Raw genomic sequence first — 19,465 nt, forward strand, 5'->3', positions numbered from 1 at the left:
CTAGGCTAGGGAGAGCGAGAGCTTCCTTCCCCAAGGGCTGAGGACTGCTAGGCCAGGTCTTCTCAAGCTGAGGGCTGCCCTTGTCCCCAGCCTGAGACCCCACATACAATATCCCCTGAAGTTCAGTCTCCAACTATCTCCCTCCACACCATCTACCCACCCAGGCTCCAGGGTCATCTGCTCAGCACCCAGACATACACCTTGACATTTCCAAATGCTGAACTTTCTGTATGTTTTTCTAGTGTCACCAAGATCCTCTGGGTCAAGGATATGGGACTGGGCTAGTATGGAGCAGAACCTGAGTGCTGGAGTCTTCTTGGCTAGAGCCATATTTCTTTTGCATCTTGCAGGTCACACAGGAAGCTGTCCCTCAGCCCTGAGGCAGAGAAGACCAAGTCTCAGAGTGGATGGGAGGCTGGCTTAGGAGCCAGAAGGCCCAGGGCTGTCTGAACCCAAGGATGGTCACTAGCATGGCCTAAGGCAAGAATTGGAGCTTGCAGAATTAGACCAGGAGGCCCTTCAGACCCTCCTAGACTCTGAAGCAGTCATTTTCACATTCCCATCTTGAGGCAAATTGCCAGCATAGGGGCAGGAAAGATTGATGAGCTTAGTTTTCGCATAGGCTGACATTAAAAGAAAATCAGAGTAAAGAAACCTCAAAGGACATCAGGACCAAATCTTTCAGTATATTGATGAAGAAACAAACGTCCTAAGTCAGTAAAGGTCCAATCTGGTGACATGGAGCAACTACCTAGGACCCAACTTGGGTCTCTGGACTCCCACTTGAACCTTCCTTCCCACCCCCTGCCACACATAGCTCAGCATCCTCTCAATTATCCTTAAGTCCTGGGCCTTACCCATCTGACCTGACACCTCTCCACTGCCATATGCAGGACCCCTTGAATTTTAATGCCCTAACAAGTCAGCTAGGATAGCCAGGGGACACGGAGTGGCAGGATCAGCCCAGCTCCTCCAGACAGCTGGCATTCAGCTAGCTGGGGCCTTGTGGGTGAGACAGAAAGTCCAAGGTGTCATGCTATTGCGATGTAAACCCATAGAGGGCAACTGAGGAACCTGGGTATTTGGAATTTGTGTCACAGGCTGAGGCCTGGCGGGGTAGAGCATCTGCTGAAGGCTGGACAGGGCCCTGTGCCACCCTGGCAGCTCTGGTGGGGCAGTGAGGTTGATCAAGGGCAGGGGAAATATAGGCCCAGGCTCTGGGCCCGGGACTGGGATTCCCTAGCGAGGCTGTCCTCTTTTGCATCCCTGCCCTAGGAGTGGTAGGGGGTACACCCTCCTGGCATGGGGGGTGGGATGGGGAGAGAGCCAGGCGTCAGGGAGCCGGCCACTTTGAGCAGGCCAGACGGCGCGGGATCAGATTTCAGCCCAGCTGTATTTTTGACTGGATGGGCTGGGGGCCAAGCTGGGAAGGCACAGCTGCCCTCGAGGGGGGCACCCCTCCCCAGCGCATGCACACACGCACGCAAACACAAACACACACACACACACACACACACACACACAACCTCTGCCCAGATGGGCCACAATCCCCTGCCGCCCCACACTGCAGGCAGAGCGAGTCCAGCGACCCTGGGCTAGTGAATCACTTTGGGCTTCTCTGGACCATGGCTGAGTTTCTGTAGTGTCTTCTTGATGCGCAGCGCGGTGAGGCGGGCGGAGGGCGTGGGGTACCAGCACTCCCGCATCATCTGAGCCAGGCCCGAGAGGACCTGGAGGTCAACAGAGAGGCGGAGGAGAGGGAGCAGGGACAGACAGGGAAGGTGGAAAGGAGGCCATGAGGCAGATGGCTCAGAAGAGGGAGACATAGCAGGAGAGAAGGGGCAGGAAGAGAGAGACAATGGAAGAGACAGGAGCATGAGAAAGGGGAAGGAGGTAGCAGGACAGAAAGAGAGAGAGCACTCCGGTCATTAGGAGCCCACAGTGTCTGTGGAGCACCTCACCCCAGCCCCACCTCTACCAGGACCTACAGGGAAGGCAGCTCTGAAAGCCTCGGGGCTCCCACGTCACCCCCCTGCAGCCCAATGCCCAGGGCGTGGCAGTGACTCCCAGCCCCTCCACCAACCACGGCTGGACAGTGGAAGTCTGGGCGGGGTACTGCCCCCAAAACGCCTAAGTCCAGGGAGGAACAAATCCCGGGAAGCTCAAGGTCAGCCCCACTCCTCTGGTTCCTGACAGTGAGTATATTTGCAGGAATGCATCCACGTGGTTTTTTATGGCTATGCATGTTGTATAGGAATTTGTGTGCCTATGTGTGCAAATACATGTGTACATTTATTAATTCTTTCAGCAAATATTTGTTAGGCCTTTATTGCATGCCAGGCACTGGTATAGGTAATAGGGTATAAAGAGAGCAAAAGAGGCATGCTCTTTGTCCTCATGGCAGAGATGTGTATGTGTTTAAGAGTGTGTGTTTGGAAGCATATACATGCCGATATGTGTTTATATACAAAGTGTACATGACTTTGTATGAGTATGTAAAATGTTTTGAGAAAAAGAACAAAGACAAATGACAAAAATGTCATAGCAGAGATCCCCTGACTTTTCACAGGCAAAGTGAAGGCTCTCAGAATCTTAGGTTAACCAAAGGGCTCTAGGAGGATGGGGGCCCACAGGCCCAGGATGTGGAGGGGGTACCCAAGACAGCTAGAAACTACCCAAAGAGCAGAGGCCTCAAACACAAGTTCCTGAGCCCAGAAATCCCAGCTGTGAGCCCCACCTCATGCCATCCCAGCCCCAGCAGAGTCCTCACCGGGTCTGCAGCCAGCCGGTTGGGGATGGTGGGGGTTTGCTGGTCAACACACACCACCTTCTTCATGTCCTCAAAGCTTGGGTCATTGGGCACCACATCATAGAAGGGTGGCCTGTAGTCCTCCACAATGCCTGGAGATTGAAGAGGGATTGGGCCATCACTTGAGACCTCAAGGAGGCCAAATAGCACCCAGAGGACAGCTTTTCTCAGCTTTTGTCCTAGGGGCTTGGAAACTAATTGCCTGGTCATGTCACCCTGAGGGAGATACTATAATATAAATATATTTATAATTAATAATAATTACTGCCTTAGTTTTGAACTTCTCATTTGTCAAACATTGTACTCTAAACATTTCATATGAATTATCCTGTCAATTCTTAGGACAGTCCTGTGAGGTTGGTACTATTAATGCCCCCATGTTACAAATGAAGAAATCAATGTTCAGAAAAGTTGAGCCCCAGGTTACACAGCTAGTAATGGCAGTCAAGACTGAAGCTCATCTTGCTGGATTCCTAGGCTACATCTTGTTTCAGTTATTCCTCTCTTTCCTTCCCTGGCCCTGACTAACTCTGATGCCCCATAATAATAACACCTAGGGTTTACTGAGCACTTATTATGTGCCAGCTACTGTCCCAGGTGCTCTGTCTCAAATCCTCACAGTAGCCCTAAGGGGTACTATTAGCTCCACCTTATAAGCCAAGAAATGAAGTCCAGAGAGTTTAAGAACTTGTCTAAGATCAACGGGTTGTAAGTGACAGAGCTAGGACTTAAGTCCAAATATCTAACCTCAAACCCCAGGCTCCTGAGCCCCATGCTCCACTTAAAGGAGATAGCAGGTTGATCACTGGATGAGGATGGCAACAAGGACAAGAAAGGGCAGAAAACACCTCTCCTAAGGGAAAATTATTTTTATCTTGGTCCAAATAACATCTATCCTCCATCAGGAAAGGCACAGGCCTCCACTGATCCCCATAGCTAGCAATGCCCCCACTCTGCCCCATATTATCCCAAGCGCACCCTGGGAGCTTTCTAAAAGCAGTGTCTGTGAAATTGCAGGCAGCCCCATCCTGCTCCCAGGTCCCCAGGCTGGGGCCACAGCCACACAGGCCACCACCTCAGTGAAGCCTTCACCAGCTGCTTTCCCTGTGGCAGGTTTCCAGGCCGCCCCTGTGCCGCTTGCCCCTAATCAGTGTCGCGCAGAGGCCTAAGCGTGTCTAATGAGCCTTTAATCAGTGCCGGGGCTGACACCAGATTACAGTGTTTATAATGCGCTGGGAATCTGTGTGGGGTGACAGAGCTTCCCCTCCGCTTCAGCAGCCCACAGGCTGCCTCCTCCTGGCCCTTCCTTTCCTGCCGGCAGCCTGGTCCAGGAGGCCTTGGCTGTGTCCCAGTGCCCCCCTTCTTTCAACTCCAGCCTCTTACAGCCCACTCTGGCAGCTCGAGCCCAGGAATCTCAGCCTCTTGAGAGTCTCCCAAAGGGATACTCCCTGCTGTCAATATGATCTTTGAGGGCAGATGAAGTCTGGCAAGGGTCTGGCTCCTGGCAGATGCTCAGGAAATAAGAACATTCCTGTCCTAGGGAGCAGAACTCCAGTCATGTCCTGAAGATTGTCCCCAACCTGTCAGGGCTCCTGGCATCCCTGGCCATTGGCAACCTCTGCAAAAGCTGACTATTCATCCAATCCAGATGACCATTCATCGTCCATCTACCCCAGGGCTGAGAGGGCAGCCACCACAGAGCCGCAGAAGGCAGGTGCCTCTACCTGCTCCCAGCTTGACTAATCTGAGTCCCCTTTGGCAAGCCACAGTACTAATGATGCCATTGTAAATGCAGACACTATGATGGCCTGCATTCTTGTGGCTAAGGAAATCAAGAACCAGAGAGGTTTAAGTGTCCCAATAATAAAGAACACTGGCTCAAGAATCAGATTGCCTGGTTTTAGATCCTGATGCTGTCTGGTTGGCTACACTTCTGTGCCTCAGTCTTCTCGTATATGAAGTGGGGGTAATACTATATTAGGCACTTATCCTATCATAACAATGATAGCCACTAATGTTTAGCTTCAAAGATTGTTCTCAATACTTCCCTTGGATTATCTCAATGGTTAAGAAGCTATTTTTATTCTTATTTCATAATGAGGAAACTGAGGCACAGAGAAGCTAAGTAACCAGTTCAGAATCATGGCAAAATCTGGAACTAAACTCAGCCAATTTGATTTTAAGCTTATGCCTTAATCACTAAGCAATACAACCTCCCTGCCAATGCAGGACATTTAAATAAGCTGATACATGTAGAGGATATAGCACATTTTTAAGCTCAATAAATGTTAGCTGCTATTAATATTTCTGTTATTATCCCTAGCCCAGGCTTTCATAGCCAGGTTCACAGACTCAGATGAAACTTAAAAGGTCCCTCAGATGAATCATTGGTGAGTATCAGTGAAGGGATGCCAGGTCTACCACAAGCCCCTCAGGTCATGGGCACCAGCCATGGCAGAAAAAGCCCCCATCTCCACCAGCCTTTCCCACCCTTGTGTGTAGTGAGCCCTCACCCACCATTGACAATGGTTCGTCGAGCAATTTCCCACAGCACTAGACCAAAGGCCCAGATGTCAGTCCACTTGTAGGACTCGAAGCAGTCAGTACGGATCTGCTCATCCAGCACCTCGGGTGCCATGTACCGCTTAGTGCCCACTCTTGGGTTATTGCCGATGTCCAGGTAGTCGCTGCCCTGGGAATGCATCACAGCCAGGCCTGTGGGTGCAAAGCCTGTTACTCCTGCCATTCATGCTGCCCTACACATAGGGCTGCCAGCAGAGGCTGGGGTCCAGGTCGGGTGGGGATGGGAAGAAACAGTGAGGGTTAAGCAAAGGGAGACCTGCACAGAGATGGGCTAGAAGACAGAGACAGTGACTAAAAGGAAAAGTTTCCAGCTACCCCCCCACACACTTTTTTTTTTTGTACTGAGGATTGAACCCCAGGAGTACTTAAACACTGAATTACATCCTCAGCCCCCCCCCCCACCCTTTTTTTGTATTTCTTTTAGAGACAGGGTCTCACTGAGTTGCTTAGCAACTTGCTGTTGCTGAGGCTGGCTTTGAAGTCACGATCCTCCTGCCTCAGCCTCCTTAGCCGCTGGGATTACAGGCGTGAGCCACCATGCCGGGCTACCCTTTTCTTCCATAGCGCTCTCAAGGTTCCCAAAAACCTATCAAGTGTGAATAGGCAAAGCAGGCTTTATTATGCCCATTTCACCTTAAGTTCGGTGCTGGGGAGCCATGTAGTCAGGGAAACTAGGAAGAGAATCCTGGTTCCTGGTGTCCTGTCCCTTTTTTCCATAACTCCTGGGGCCAGAGTGGGTGGTGGAAGGAATATGGGCTTGAAAAGAATGTTAGGATAACCCGTGGGGGCCTCTTGCGGAGGTGAAATGAGACTACACCTCTTCAAGTTTTAAAGGGCCAATGGCAGTCCACACCCACCAAAACAAGCAAAGCAGAGGCAGAGCGCGCGAACCCCCTCCCCACCGGCGAAGGGCCCGCGCCCTGTTCGGGCGGCTCACCCAGGTCGGCAATGCAGCATTGCAAGTTGCTCTTGACCAGCACGTTGCGACTCTTGAGGTCACGGTGGGCGATGGCCGGTTTACCCTGCGTGCCAAAGATTTCCACATGCAGGTGCGCCAGGCCGCAGGCCGCCGACACAGCTAACTTCAGGGCCAGCTGGGGCTCAAGCGTTTGCCTCTGCAGAAAGTCGTAGAGGGAGCCGTGCTCATGGTAGTGCGTGATGAGCCACAGCTGCGTGCTTGAATTGCGGGAAGTCATGTCGGAGGCGATGAAGCCTGTGCACAGAAGAGTCAGGATGGCTCAGACAAGAGGCTGGGGAAGAGGGAGACTGGTCAGGGTCAGGGTAGGGCTGGGAGGCAGGGAATGGGCTAGGTCAGGGCAAAGCTGGGGCTGGGGTGTAGGTTGATCAGACTTAGATCATAGGCCTGAACTGGAATCAGAGATTGGGGCTGAAAGTATTTCAGGGTTAGATTAACCTCTGAAGGTCTCTGGACTCCAGCCACAAGTGTAGGGGGATGAGAGCCCCAAGCCTGGAACAGTGCCCATCCCCCTTGCCTAGGATGTTGTCGTGTCTGAGCAACACAGTGTTGTAGATTTCTGTCTCCCGAAACCAGGACTGTTCATCCCTTGAGGAGAAAATCTTGACGGCGACGCTCTCACCATGCCACAAGCCTCGCCACACCTCACCATAGCGTCCCTTTCCTGATCCAATGCCAGAGAGGAGGGGAAGGGTCACACACGGGGCACACAAAATCTGGGCAGAGCCCCCTCCCCATCTTATGCTATGCAAACCCCACCTGCAAAACCTCTGAGATCTAAACTCAAATGCAGGCTACCCTCAACCACCTCTTGTTCCAACCCCACTCCTGCAGAAGAACCTAGCCTTGGCCCATCTCCAGCCCAATCCGTCCAGCAGAATTTCTTTTCTGACCCAGGCCTGGCCTCAACTGTGACTCTGGAAGTCAAGAGTTCTCTCACTCCTCCAGGCTTATGGAAGCACTCAGTCCCCTTTCCCTGGGCTCACCCACTGCTCACCCACACACTCCACCAGGGCAACCTGCCGTGCCACGGTCCTCTGCACCAGAAAGGGGAGCCCAGAGCCACTGCCGGTAGTACAGTCACTGTCCAGGAAGTCCTGGGGATACCAAGAAGCCACTGAGAGGCTGCTCGCACCAGCCATGGCCCCCTTCTCTATCCTCAGCCTGCATCCTGCTGTTGTCATTGCATGTTCCTTACTCGCCCAGCTCCCTGCCTGCTCTAACCTCCAGGTGTCCCCTTCTAATTCCGTGGCTCCTGGCAATCCACCCTCCACCCGGGATCCCAGTTCCCCCAGGCCCATACCCCCAACATGCTATCTCCCTGCTCGGATGCCTTCAGGATGAGACTGGACTCGCCCAGGTCGCTGTGCAGTCCCCGCTGTTTCTCTTGCCTCTGCCGGATATGCCACAGGCCCACAGCACCCAAGGCCACCAGGACCAGCAAGGCCAGCACGGGGCCCAGGATCAGAGGAAGCTGACCATCTATTCCAGGCTGCTCCGGAGGAGGTTTAGTGGCTGGTGGAAGGGTACATTGAGTTCCAACTTCCACCAGTCCAGTTCCCCACCTTGGGTCAGGTCACTCTGCCAGTCAAATCCCAGCATCCTGCTCCCTGACCCTTTATGGGCCACAGCATGAGAGGAAGCGGGGGTCTGAGAAGGTGAAGAGGGGTTGCTGAGGCCACTGGACATACCATTCAGCACCAGGGACACATTGCGGTTACAGAAGGGGCTGAAGCAGCAGTAATGATTGACAAAGTCAGTGGGGCGTCCCCTGCAGAGCTCCTGGTGCAGGTTCCCACAGCCTCGATGTTCCTGGGGGTGCCTGCCCTGCTCACGGACCAGCACTACTGTGCACCAGGCCCCCTCGCAGGTAGGCCCACTGCAGTGTGGGTTCTTGCATGTGCAGGTTACCAGCGGGCCCCGAGAGGGCTTCACGGGGTCACCTGGGAGACACAGGAAGTTCAGCCACTCTGGGCAGAGCTCTCCCAAGGTGAACTCAAAACCCATTTCTGTTCCATTCCTCTCCCTTCTAATCCCCCAAACAAATCCCTTGAGGCCTTAGCTCCTTACTCCCATCCTCTGATCATCCCTCACTCACAGCCTCACCCTAATCAAGGACAGATGAGACTGTGAGAAGCAGACTTCTGTCTGCTGTGTGATTGTCAAGCCTCCTGGTCCAGCTCCAGCCTCTCCCTACCGATACCCCACCTTCCACCCTAGATGGAGGTTCCCACCCTGGAGTCTGACAGAGCCCCCAACCTGCAGGTTTGTGGCAAGAGGACAGCAAAGGAAGGTTGGGGCAGCAAGGAGCTTAATCTAATGGAGCCTCTTTGACCCCACCCCCCCCTCCAGTCAAGCTCCCACCTTCCTTCCCTCCAGTTCTTCAGATTCGGCCACTGCAAGATTTGGGCTGAGCAGAGACCAGATAGCCCTTTCTCCATCCAGGCTCCTGTTCCCAATTGCCCCCTCATACTCACCCTGGGTTAGGTCTAAAGCCATCAGCAGCATCAGAAAGCCCCTTCTGGGGGGGCCCAAGGTCATGGTCCCTGGAGAGAGTAAGAGAGGAGGTAAGATCTGCAGAAATCGTGACAGCCGCTGACTGTAGCTCCTTCCTAGCAGGAGGAAATCACTGGGAAGTTTTTTGGGGGGAGGCAGGGAGGCCACCTCCCCACAACGTCTGGCTTTGAGGCGGGGCCTGCAAGGGAAGTCCTGGTTCACTTCCCCATGGAAACCATCCTGTGAGAGGTGAAGGGTGGAAAGCCATATTGAAGTGATCTGTGAGCTTGAGGGAACCCAGCTCTGCTTCCCTGCCCCTGAGCTCAGACTGGAGGCAGGCTGGGAGGCTGCACAGGGCTTTGAGATGGGGAGAATAGAGCATCTCCTCAGTGGCCCCCCTTCTTTCCACTGCCTCTTGCCCACCCCTCCCAGCCTCCACCCCTGCCCATCCCTTTCCCAGTGCCACCCCCTGCCCCACCCCCACTGTGGCTGCCTCAAACATAAACAGGCTCCTGTCTTCACTTCCTGCCATTCAGGGTCCTGCTGAGCCAGGAACAGGAATCAAGATTGTTTAGATTGAGGTCTGGATAGAACAAGCAGAGTCACGCATAGCAGGGAATTAAGGGCATATTGTCATAGCAGGCTGGAGTAGCTGCAGGGTCTAGGGGCTGAGATACAAACATGACAGAATCCTGGGAGGACACCTTGGAAATCATAAAATCCAACTCCTGGTTTTAGAGAAGAAGGGACTGAGGCTCAGAAAGGGAAAGAGGCAGGTTGGGGCTGGGGCTCAGTGGCAGAGTGCTTGCCTCGAGCACTGTGGGTGAGGCACTGTGTTCTATCCTCAGCACCACATAAAAATAAATAAACAAAATAAAGATATTATGTCCATGTATAACTTAAAAAAAATCTTTAAAAAGAAAGGGAAGGAGGCTTGTCCAGGTCCAGTCAAGACTCAGTGGCAGTAGCAGTTCATCCCAGGTGTCCAGACTCCCAGTCTAGTGCTCATTCCACTGTTTTCTGATATAATTGTGGTAGCACATGTCTGAGCCCTTGAACCACCAGCCATAGCTTGGACAGTGTGGAGTCATGCCAGGCATAAAGGAGCTTCTCTGCCCCCTCAGCAGAGTAAAAGAGAGCCATTCCCTAGCCCAATTCTTGTCCCTTGTCCTGGGAAAGGGTGGGGGAGGGCCAGAGATGTGGGAGGGGAAGTGAAACACATTTAGACATTAAATATTTGACCTTCCATGACTGGCTGGGGTTGGACTTTTCCAGAAGTTTGATGAAGAATGTTAAGGGTAGTAATTCTGATCTATAAAAGTCCCCAACTCAGAGCCCAAGCAAACTAGTGCTTTAGAAGCCTCCCTACTCTTCACTTCTCAAAGTTTCAGACCAGGAGGTATGGGCTGACACTGGTCAGACAGCAACAAGGACTTTCTGAATGGCAAAGAATGTTCAGGAATGTGTCTAGGGACTGGCTCTGAAGTTAGCACAGCTAACATGAGGGAGGAAGAATGCCCTTTAGCCTGACATGATGAGGCTGTATGGCTGGGCATATGGCCACCTAGGCTGCAGAAGGTCCATGGTCTAAAAATAGTGCCAAATGAAGACTTAAGACACTGAGGCTCTGAAAGTGGGATGTCTGGGGTAGGGGGCTTCATGGTTCTGGCTGGTGGCAGCTCTGGCCTTCCTGCCTGGGCTTCCTCTGTCCTAGAGGCCTGGGCTGGGGGAGGAAACAGAGCCCTGGGCTGCTGCAGCTATGTCCCCAGACTCTGCCTGACCTCCTCCCTTTTGTCCCTCCAGGCGGTCAGGACTCTGGCAAGCCCTCTGCAGTGGGACTGGTGGCTGGATGGAGAGAGAGCCCCAGATGAGATGAATCTGCCCACTGGGGTAGGTAAGGATGCCAGGAAGCCATCCTTAGCAGCCTTTGCCCAGAAAGCTGCTGAGAAGAGAGTATGAGGCAGGAAGAAAAAAGTGGCCAACAATAAACATGGCATCTGTCCTCATTCTAGGATCCTCTACCTAAGCTTCCACTTATGGACCATCCTCCGGTCCACCCACTCACTTCCTCTACTAAACATCCCCTGCAGTGAGTTAGGGATGCATGTTTTCTGGTCTCACCCCAACTCTAGATTCTATTTGTTTTCTTTTTCTCCTCAGTGCTGGGGATTGATCTCAGGGCCTCCCACATGCTAGGCAAATGCTAGGCAAATACTCTACCACTGAGAGACACCTCCAGCACCTGCCCTGCCCCCTCCAGATTCTGATTCAGTCTTTCCGGGACCAGAAAGAAACACACATTTTTCAGAAGTTTCCCAGGGAATTCTGATCAGTTTTGTGGGTGCCATGCTTTGAGAAATGTATCCAACAGGAAGTTAAGATTGGCTCCTAGGCTTCCATTTGCCCTGCAGAGTCCTGCTGGGTGAGTGGACATGGGTGGCAAAGGGAAAGGATTTCAATCCTGCTCAGGGACCTCCTCAACTCCAGGAACAGAAGTAACAGACAAGTCTCAACACAAAGCCAGGGACTTGGTGACACTGTGGAGCAAGGATGGGGATGAAGGGTTTGCTCTGGTTGTTGGCCATGCAGGAAAGGGCTGGCAGCATTTGCAGAACTCACCTCTGGTCTAATCCTGGGAATGCAACAGGGTAAAACTGGGACTGTACAATTCCTAACTAAGCACCACCTAAGGTTAAGTAAAGAAGGGTCTTGAATTCTCACCAGGCCAAACTCAGAACTGACCCCACACCCACACCATGATTTGCCTTTAACTAGACTGTAGCACAGACATCTGGGACCTAGCAGTATCCTTTAACTTCTAAGCAAAACTGTATGAAACATCTCCTACAGACAGAAGCATCACTGTTATTGGCCCAAAATCACAAACCTTAAACTAAGTTGAAACAGAAGCTTAACACTATGAAATAATAATAGTTAACTTTCCCTGAGTACTAATTATGTGCCAACTACTGAACTTTAATGGTTTATCTCATTTAATCCTTTACAATAATCCAACAAGGAAACTGTGGCTCAGGATGGTAAGCCAAACATGGTTGGTTTGGTTTTTGTACTGAAGATTGAATCCAGGGATGCTCTACAACTGAACTACATCTCCAGTCCTTTTTTAAATTTTTTTATTTTGAGTCAGGGTCTCACTAAATTGCCCAGGCTGGCCTCCAACTTTTTAACCTCTTGCCTCAAAAAGTAGGGATTACAGGTGTGCACCATCATGCCCAGCTCTAAATGTCTCTCATATATATATATATATATATATATATATATATATATATATATATATATATATATAAATGATATATGTATCTTATGTACATATATATGTACATAAGATACATATATTTTATATATATGAGTTGTAGATGGACATAATACCTTTATTTTATTTATTTTTATGTAGCGCTGAGGATCAAACACAGTGCCTCACAGATGCTAGGCAAGTGCTCCACCACTGAACTACAATTCCAGCCCCTCCAAATGTGTTTTGATAAACTTAAAAATTGCTGAGAGGGGCTAGAATTGTGGCTCAGCGGTAGAGCGCTCGCTTAGCACGGGTGGGACCCGAATTCGATTCTCAGCACCACATAAAAATAAAGGCATTGTGTTGTGTCCATCTATAAAAAAGATTCTCTCTCTCAAAAAAAAAAAAAATTGCTGAGAATTATGCTGGGGTTGTAGCTCAGTGGTAGAGTGCTTGCCAAGCACATGTGAGGTACTGTGTTCAATTCTCAGCACAACATGAAAATAAATAAATAAAGGTATTGTGCCCACCTACAACTAAAAAAACAATTTTTTAAAAAAAATTGCTGAGAATAAATCCTGTTTTGGTCATTGTTATTCCTCCAACTGTTTGGAATTAGGTGAGTCCCTCAAAGGAGGAAAAGGATGGTCTGGGACCCAGCTAACAAATATTCTGCTATTGTCATCAACTGGTACCCTACCAGTTTAATTGCAAATACAGCGTTGCTGCCCATCTGTGTGTAGTTAGTGTTTGAGTCTCAGGTGGGGTAAGCCAGAATGTGGCTGGAAGGTAGCTGTTAATTTTTTTTCTCCTCGGCGCATCTGAGGGACTGATAAAACCCTCTGCCATCAGCAGAAAGGCTCAGCACAGCAGTGCTGCCTGACATCAAACTCCACCATCTTGCCTCAGTCTCACTTCGTTATGTCTGACCTAGACAGCACAGGACCAAACTGGGCTGTGCATATCAGGCTGCCCTTACGATTCATTCACAGCATTTTATTAGCCCCTCTTAGAAGTGCAATAGAGCAAAAACTAGCCTGGATTTTAGGGTCTCAGGCAGAATGCAGAGGCAGCACAGTAGGGTACCTCCTCTTATCTAAGGGGGATATTTTCCAAGACCCTCAGTGGATATCTGAAAACATGGATAGTACCAAACCCTACATATACCATGTTTTTTCTTATACATACATACTTATGCTAAAATCTAATTGAAAAATTAGGCAAAGAAAGAGATTAACATCAACAATAAAGTAGAACAATTGTAATAATATACTGTAATAAAAATTCTACTTTCACCTTTTCACTTGAAGGAAGCACTTAACACCTTCTTTTGGCATATCCACACTGTCAGCATCATTACCCTTGCACTTTGAGGTGGTTATTAAGTAAAATAAGGGTTACTTGAACACAAGCACTGCAAAACCTCCTCAGCCAACCTGACAACCAAGATGGCTACTAAGTGATTAATAGACGGGCAGTCTATATAGCATGATGTCCCAGGAAGGAAGGACTAGGATGATGCAAGATTTCACCATTCTTCTCAGAACAGTGTACAATTTAAAATTTATGAATTGTTTATTTCTGGATGTTTCCATTTAATATTTTAACACCACAGTTGACTGCAGGTAACTGAAACCTCAGGAAAGCAAAACTATAGATAAAGGAATCTGACTACTATATAGCCTAGAAGTTAGGGCTTGGGATCATGTGGACCTGAGATCAAATCCCACCTCTGACACTTAGTGCTGTAAGATTAGAGCAAGTTATTAGCCTTTCTGGTTTAGGCTTCTCCTCATGTAAAATGGGACTAGTAATAGTGTTTATTTCATAGGTGTAAGTAGTAAAGTTATTTAGCAGATTACTAAGTAGTACACAGTAATCACTTAATCAATGCTACCAAAACCCCAATCCTACTATTTAAACCACTCAAGATGCACTGGACAAGTTGTTCAAATCTGAACCTGATTAGGTTGGGCATAAATTAATCCTTTTTCTGTTGGATTGTGAAGGGGATTAAATAAGACAAACTATATCTACAGGTGTGCATAGTAAATACTCAATAAATGATAGCTACTTTTAACAGCCCAATGACAGGGGAGGACAGGTGAGAAGACAGGTACTGGGCCAATGAAACAGTGAGGGATCTGAGAGGAGAGACCTTAACTCAGCCAGAGGCTGTCTATAAATAGAGGATGAGCGCTACTGCCCATTATGGACCCTCCTTGGAAAGGAAAAGAAGGAGCCGGCAGCCAATCCAGGGACCTCAGAGATTTCAGTGTCCAGGCAGACTGAAAACCTGGACCCTGAAGGAAGAAAGCCATGGTATGGGAGTTATGCCACCATCCAGGGTTGGAAGTGAGGCTTGTGGGAAGGAGTGAAAAGTGTCGGGTACCTTAAGCAAGAGCTTCAAAGGCTAGTCCGAGGAAGGTGGCTCCTAGAGGAGGCTCAACAGCAATGAAAATGGACACCCTCCCTGGTCAACCCAGCGCCCTGGAGGGACACGTGAAAGGCAAGGCAAGAACGCTTCTGCCCACTTCATGGATGAGGATAGGAAAAGAGAGAAGTTAAGTGACAGCCCCCATGTCACCTCCAGTCTCAGATGTACGCAGACAGCGCATCCTGAGCTGGGACTGGCCCTACTGCGACCTCTCCGAGAGGTCTTAGAGATCACTCGATCACGGGCTCACTGGGGCGGGGGTCAAGCCGCCGTCTGGCATCCTGGCCGCCGCCCTGGACTCACCTTCGTGCCAGCCGGCACCACGCGAGCGTGAGCGGGCGGGGGCCGCCTCCTCTCCCCGGTGGCGGCCGCCGATACACGGCAAGCACTGGAGTGGGGACCCGGGTCCCGAGGTCCGGGCGCAGCCCCGGACGTGCTGGGGCCGGGCAGGGGTTCGCTCGGCGCGGCTGGCGCGGCGGCCTCCCGGGACTGGAAAGGGGGCTGGAGCAAAAATGTTTCTTATTCCAGCGTCTTCCTGCCTGGCCCGGCTCCACCACTCCCTCCTAATAAACCGTTTCCTATTGCCCAGCTCGCCGACCGGCCGCCCGCTCGACCCCAGCCAAGCCCCGGGACCAGCCGCTCCCCCGCGCGGCTCCCAGACCCCAGCGCGGCCGCGGTCCCGGCCACCCCCAGCTCCGGGTCACCAGCTAGCGCCCCCGCCCAGCCTCCCACATCCGCCTCCCCGAGGGGGCGGGCCTTGGACTTGCGCCGTGGGGGTCCCGTGGGGGTCCCGGCCCAGCGCCGTGGGGGCCAGAGTTGAGACAGGAGGCAAAGAGTAACAGCTGGGATGAGTGGGGGCGCTCGCAGCCGCTGAGGGAGCAGCCTGGAATCTGGCGTCCATAAGGGGGGCATCTAGGGAAGGACAGGAGCAAGGATGGCAGGCGGAGGGATGTTACCTGTCCTTACCCAGCCTTTAACCCGCGGTTCTCGGTCTAGGAGTGTCAGAGGAGCGAGGGCAGAGTTTGGGGCCCGCAGGGTCCGAATAAATTTTGGCTCCGCCCTCTGAGACTTCTCCCTCGGCCCAAATCTTTTCGCCTCCTCCCTCCAGCCCCTTCACACACACCCTGTCCCCTCCCCTTTTCCGCGGCCGCCCCTGTCTGCCTTCAACACTGGGGTAAAGCGGCCCAAATAGGGCGGCTCTGGGTCTCTGATGAGGGTGGTCTGAGCTCCTCCAGTCCGCATCATTGCGGTTACAAGGACGCGCTCCCTACCAGGGGTGGCCAGAATGGAGACACCGGGAGCTGCCTTGGATTTTCCCGGTCCAGGAAAAGCCCCAGTCCGCCAAAATGGAACTCTAGAGGTAGGGAACTGAGCCTCACACTGCTGAGACCAGGCAGCTGGGGAGGGGAACCGAATGGAGATCAAGAGAACAAGGGACTTTCTCCTGCCCTGACATGTTCTGCGAGTGCAGACCCTATCACGCTTTGCTTCAGTCACTAAGAGTGATCTGTGGCAAGATTTCATTCCTAGCCTCCTGGTTATCCAAACAGACTCTGAAGTCAGACTACCTACTGGGAATCCAGGTTAGTTGTATGACCTTAGGCAAGGGACACTTCTCCATGCTTCAGCCCCTCATCTGTTAAATGGTCATAATAAACAGTGCCAGACTCCTCTGGTTGCAGGCAGAATCAAAGGACATGATGTTTATCTCAGTCTACAGCCAAGATGCTGGCTGGCTGAGCCCACACAAAGTAGGCCCTCAATGAAGGAGTTTGTTAAATAAGTTAATATATATGAAAAGGCTGGAGAGGAAGTGGCCTCAGTGTCCAGTGGAAAAACGAAGGAGTAGACAGACCTCTAAGGTATCTTTCTCTAACATGGGGATTCTGCAAGATGGGCCAGTGACACCCCACCCCACACACTGACAGGAATAGAGGCTGGGGGAGACAATGGCCAAAGGCTCAGACAGGCATCAATAGTTGACTGACCTCACTTCCTCTGCTGAAAGCCTCCCCATCCCCCACCCTACAGCTGCTTCACAATTTGTGAGCCTCATGAATTCCCAGAACCTTGACACACCCAAATTTCAGTGTCAGGACAGAACCATGTCCTTCAGCCAATAGGAAGTACTATGGGATTACGCTATCTGCTCTTTCAGATTATAGTGGCCACTTTGGCACTCTACTACTACACATTTGGGAGCGTGGTGTGTGACCATCTTTTACACCCACACTCCTCTCTGCCCTGCTTTAAATTCTGGTAAACCTCTCCCTCCCCCAACCCATGGATATCTGCTCTGGGCCAAGATTCCATGGGATACCCATAGCCCAAGTCCAAGGCCTGACGCTTGGGGAGATGAATGTGGGAGATCATCAAGGCAGTCAAGAGCTGAGAGTCACTGATGGGAGTCAGTGAGAATGGAAGACTTTATGTGGGCAGGGTTTATGAAACAGGTAAAAGTAGTAGGGTAGGTTTTGGGAGGAAGAAGAGAGGACCCTGTGTGGAAGGGTGCTGCTCATGGGTGCTGAAGTCTCCCCCATCTTCTCAGGGCACTGAGCCCTCTGGACCATGACTGGTGCTGCTGGGGGGCTCTTGCAAACCCCATGCCTCCCACAGCACACAGAGAACCTGGGGGAGGTGTCAGAGAAGGGACACAAGAGTTGGAGAAAGCACTGGAGTCTCAGGCCAATGAGGACATGGAAAAGGAATTACAGGCTGTGTCCAAGTCTTCAAGAATTAATTGCTCAAAGGAACCAGCTGTTCCTCATATTCAGTGAGGACAGAACAAGAGGAAACAGCCCAGGACTTCGATTGAGATTTAGATACACAGAATTTCCCAGCAGTGCCTGACACAGGCCTAGAGGCCCTGAGAAGAGAGTGTGGGTGAACCTGGAACAAGAGTCTTCTTTACAGATGGCTGGTGACACAGAGCCCAGTGTGAAAGTAAGAAAGCAAGACAATGGACCATACTTTCTGGTCCAGCTTTAAGTATGGAGTCCAAGCATTTCTCTCTCTCTCTTTTATTTTATTTTTTTGTACTGGGGATTGAACCCAGGGGTGCTTAACCACTGGGCCACATTCCCAGCCCTTAAAAAAAAAATATATATATATATATATATATATATATAGAGAGAGAGAGAGAGGGAGGTGGGGGGTCTTCTTGAGTTGCTTAGGACCTCTCTAAGTTGAGGAGGCTGGCTTTGAACTTGGTGATCCTCCTGCCTCAGATTCCCAAGCAACTGGGATTACAGGCAGGTGCCACCGTGCCTGGCCACGCATTATTCTTCAGACCAGGGCAGGGCTGGCCTCATAGGTGTGTGAACAGTGCAGATATTCGGGGAACCATGCTTTGTTTAATGCTCTGTTATTTCTATCTCAAGATTCTTCATAATATTCTTTGTTGTGTGTGCATGGTACTGGGGGTTGAACTCAGAGGAGCTCTACCACTGAGCTACATCCCCAACACTTTTTATTTTTTAAAATTTTTGTGGTGCTGGGGATTAAACCCAGGCCTTGTGCACGCGGGGAAGCACTCTACCAACTGAGCTATATCCCCAGCCCACTTTATTTTTTATTTTGAGACAGAGTATCACTAAGTTACCAAGGCTGGTCTCAAACTTGCCATCCTCCTGCAAGCAAGTCTCCAGAGTTACTAAGGTTACAGGTGTATGCCACTGTACCTGGCCATAATATTCTTAATAATGTCCAAAGGGCCCAGACTTTTCATTTTGCACTGGATCCCACAAATTGTGTAGTTGGTTCTGCACCAGCTAAGTAGGAAGAAAAGGGTGAGCTGGGCTTTGCTCCACTTATACTGTAGATTGGAAGGCTGAGTGTGTAGCTCGGTGGTAGAGGGCTTGTCTAATATGTGTGAGGCCCTGGACTTGACATCCAACACTACAAAAAGGAAAGAAGAAAAATTGCAGAGTGGGAGAATGTGATTAGACAATTTAGGGATTTTTCAAACGTGAGTCAGAAAACCAGTAGAACAGGGTGCCTGAGGAGGAAGAACAGTGGATCTAACTCTAGGGGAAAAGAGCAGATACCTGTAAATTTAATTGATCCATCTATTCAACACTCAGGAGAGATTCTTAGTGAGGTAGGCTGAATGGAGTCCGAGTTTTGCCTGGAAGAAGAGGAAGAGGAAGTGACCTTCCAAGTGTCCTTCAGCTCAGGACAGAAAGTACCATAGTCTCCTGAAAAGAGTAACTCTGGGTCATGGCACCTGGGTTCTGGGCCTGCATCACATCTTGGAGCCTGTTTCCTCCTCTGTACCCTAAGGGGTTTAGACTAGAGAATCCTGAAGGTCCCTCCTGGTGTATGTAATATTCTTTGACATTAAGATTCAGGAAACTGGGCTGGGGTTTTGGCTCAGTGGTAGAGCGCTTGCCTAGTATGTGTGAGGCACTGGGTTCGATTCTCAGCACCACATAAAATAAATAAATGAAGATATTGTGTCCATCTATAGTTAAAAATATATTTAAAAAAAGATTCAGGAAACTACCTGGACTGTAAGGCTCTGTCTTCATAACTCAGGTCAACAGGCATTTGGGTTGGTACTAATGTTTCCGGGGGAGAGAAGCCAGGGCTCTGCCCAGCTCCTCAGGAAGAGGCTAGCAGACATGGGCCAGACTTCTAGACTCTGAGCCGCCAAGTCCCCTTCCTCTTCCTCCCAGTTCTTCCAGATCTCCTGTAGATGGATTTGTCTCCTCCCTGCCCAACCCTCGGCTCTTGGGATAATGCATCTCAGGATGGAGACTCTTGAGGAAGGGATGGGACATGAGAGCAGGGGAGGCTGGAGGTTGCAAGGTGCCTGTGTGATGCCAGTTTCCTTCGGAACATGGTTCCAAGTGCCACCTTCTCTCCAGCAGTGCTCCTGGTTCTGGATCACCCCTCCCCACATGCTTC

The 19,465-nt window shown here is 50.7% G+C and overlaps 1 protein-coding gene across 5 annotated transcripts; it reads right to left on the reverse strand.

Moving 5' to 3' along the window:
• Positions 1-666: 666 nt before the first annotated feature.
• Acvrl1 (activin A receptor like type 1) lies at positions 667-15,599 on the reverse strand. 5 transcript variants are annotated; one of them, XM_071609831.1, is made up of 11 exons: positions 15,524-15,599; positions 14,861-15,058; positions 8,846-8,914; positions 8,060-8,311; positions 7,672-7,883; positions 7,366-7,465; positions 6,886-7,032; positions 6,330-6,605; positions 5,327-5,524; positions 2,771-2,901; positions 667-1,730 (listed from the first exon to the last, which is right to left on the reverse strand). In XM_071609831.1, the coding sequence occupies exons 3-11, from the start codon at positions 8,907-8,909 to the stop codon at positions 1,596-1,598; spliced, it is 1,515 nt and encodes a 504-aa protein (XP_071465932.1). In that variant the 5' UTR covers positions 8,910-8,914; positions 14,861-15,058; positions 15,524-15,599; the 3' UTR covers positions 667-1,595. The 5 variants fall into 5 exon arrangements, with proteins under 5 accessions (XP_071465932.1, XP_071465934.1, XP_071465933.1 ...); XM_071609833.1 differs by lacking the exon at positions 15,524-15,599 and adding an exon at positions 11,484-11,535 and having other exon boundaries at positions 14,861-15,235; XM_071609832.1 differs by lacking the exon at positions 15,524-15,599 and adding an exon at positions 11,484-11,550 and having other exon boundaries at positions 14,861-15,235.
• Positions 15,600-19,465: the final 3,866 nt, after the last annotated feature.

This window comes from Marmota flaviventris, chromosome 3 (genome assembly GCF_047511675.1).
Source record: "Marmota flaviventris isolate mMarFla1 chromosome 3, mMarFla1.hap1, whole genome shotgun sequence".
In the NCBI taxonomy this organism is placed as follows: Eukaryota; Metazoa; Chordata; class Mammalia; order Rodentia; family Sciuridae; genus Marmota; species Marmota flaviventris.

Bases quoted from the DNA above. Each gene is read 5' to 3' on its own strand.
- Acvrl1 (XM_071609831.1), bottom strand. From the start codon at position 8,909: ATGACCTTGGGCCCCCCCAGAAGGGGCTTTCTGATGCTGCTGATGGCT. The intron at 8,312-8,845 runs GTGAGTATGAGG...TGTGTCTCCCAG, and splicing joins GGCTTTAGACCTAACCCAGG to GTGACCCCGTGAAGCCCTCT. The intron at 7,466-7,671 runs GTATGGGCCTGG...TGGTATCCCCAG, and splicing joins AGGGAGATAGCATGTTGGGG to GACTTCCTGGACAGTGACTG.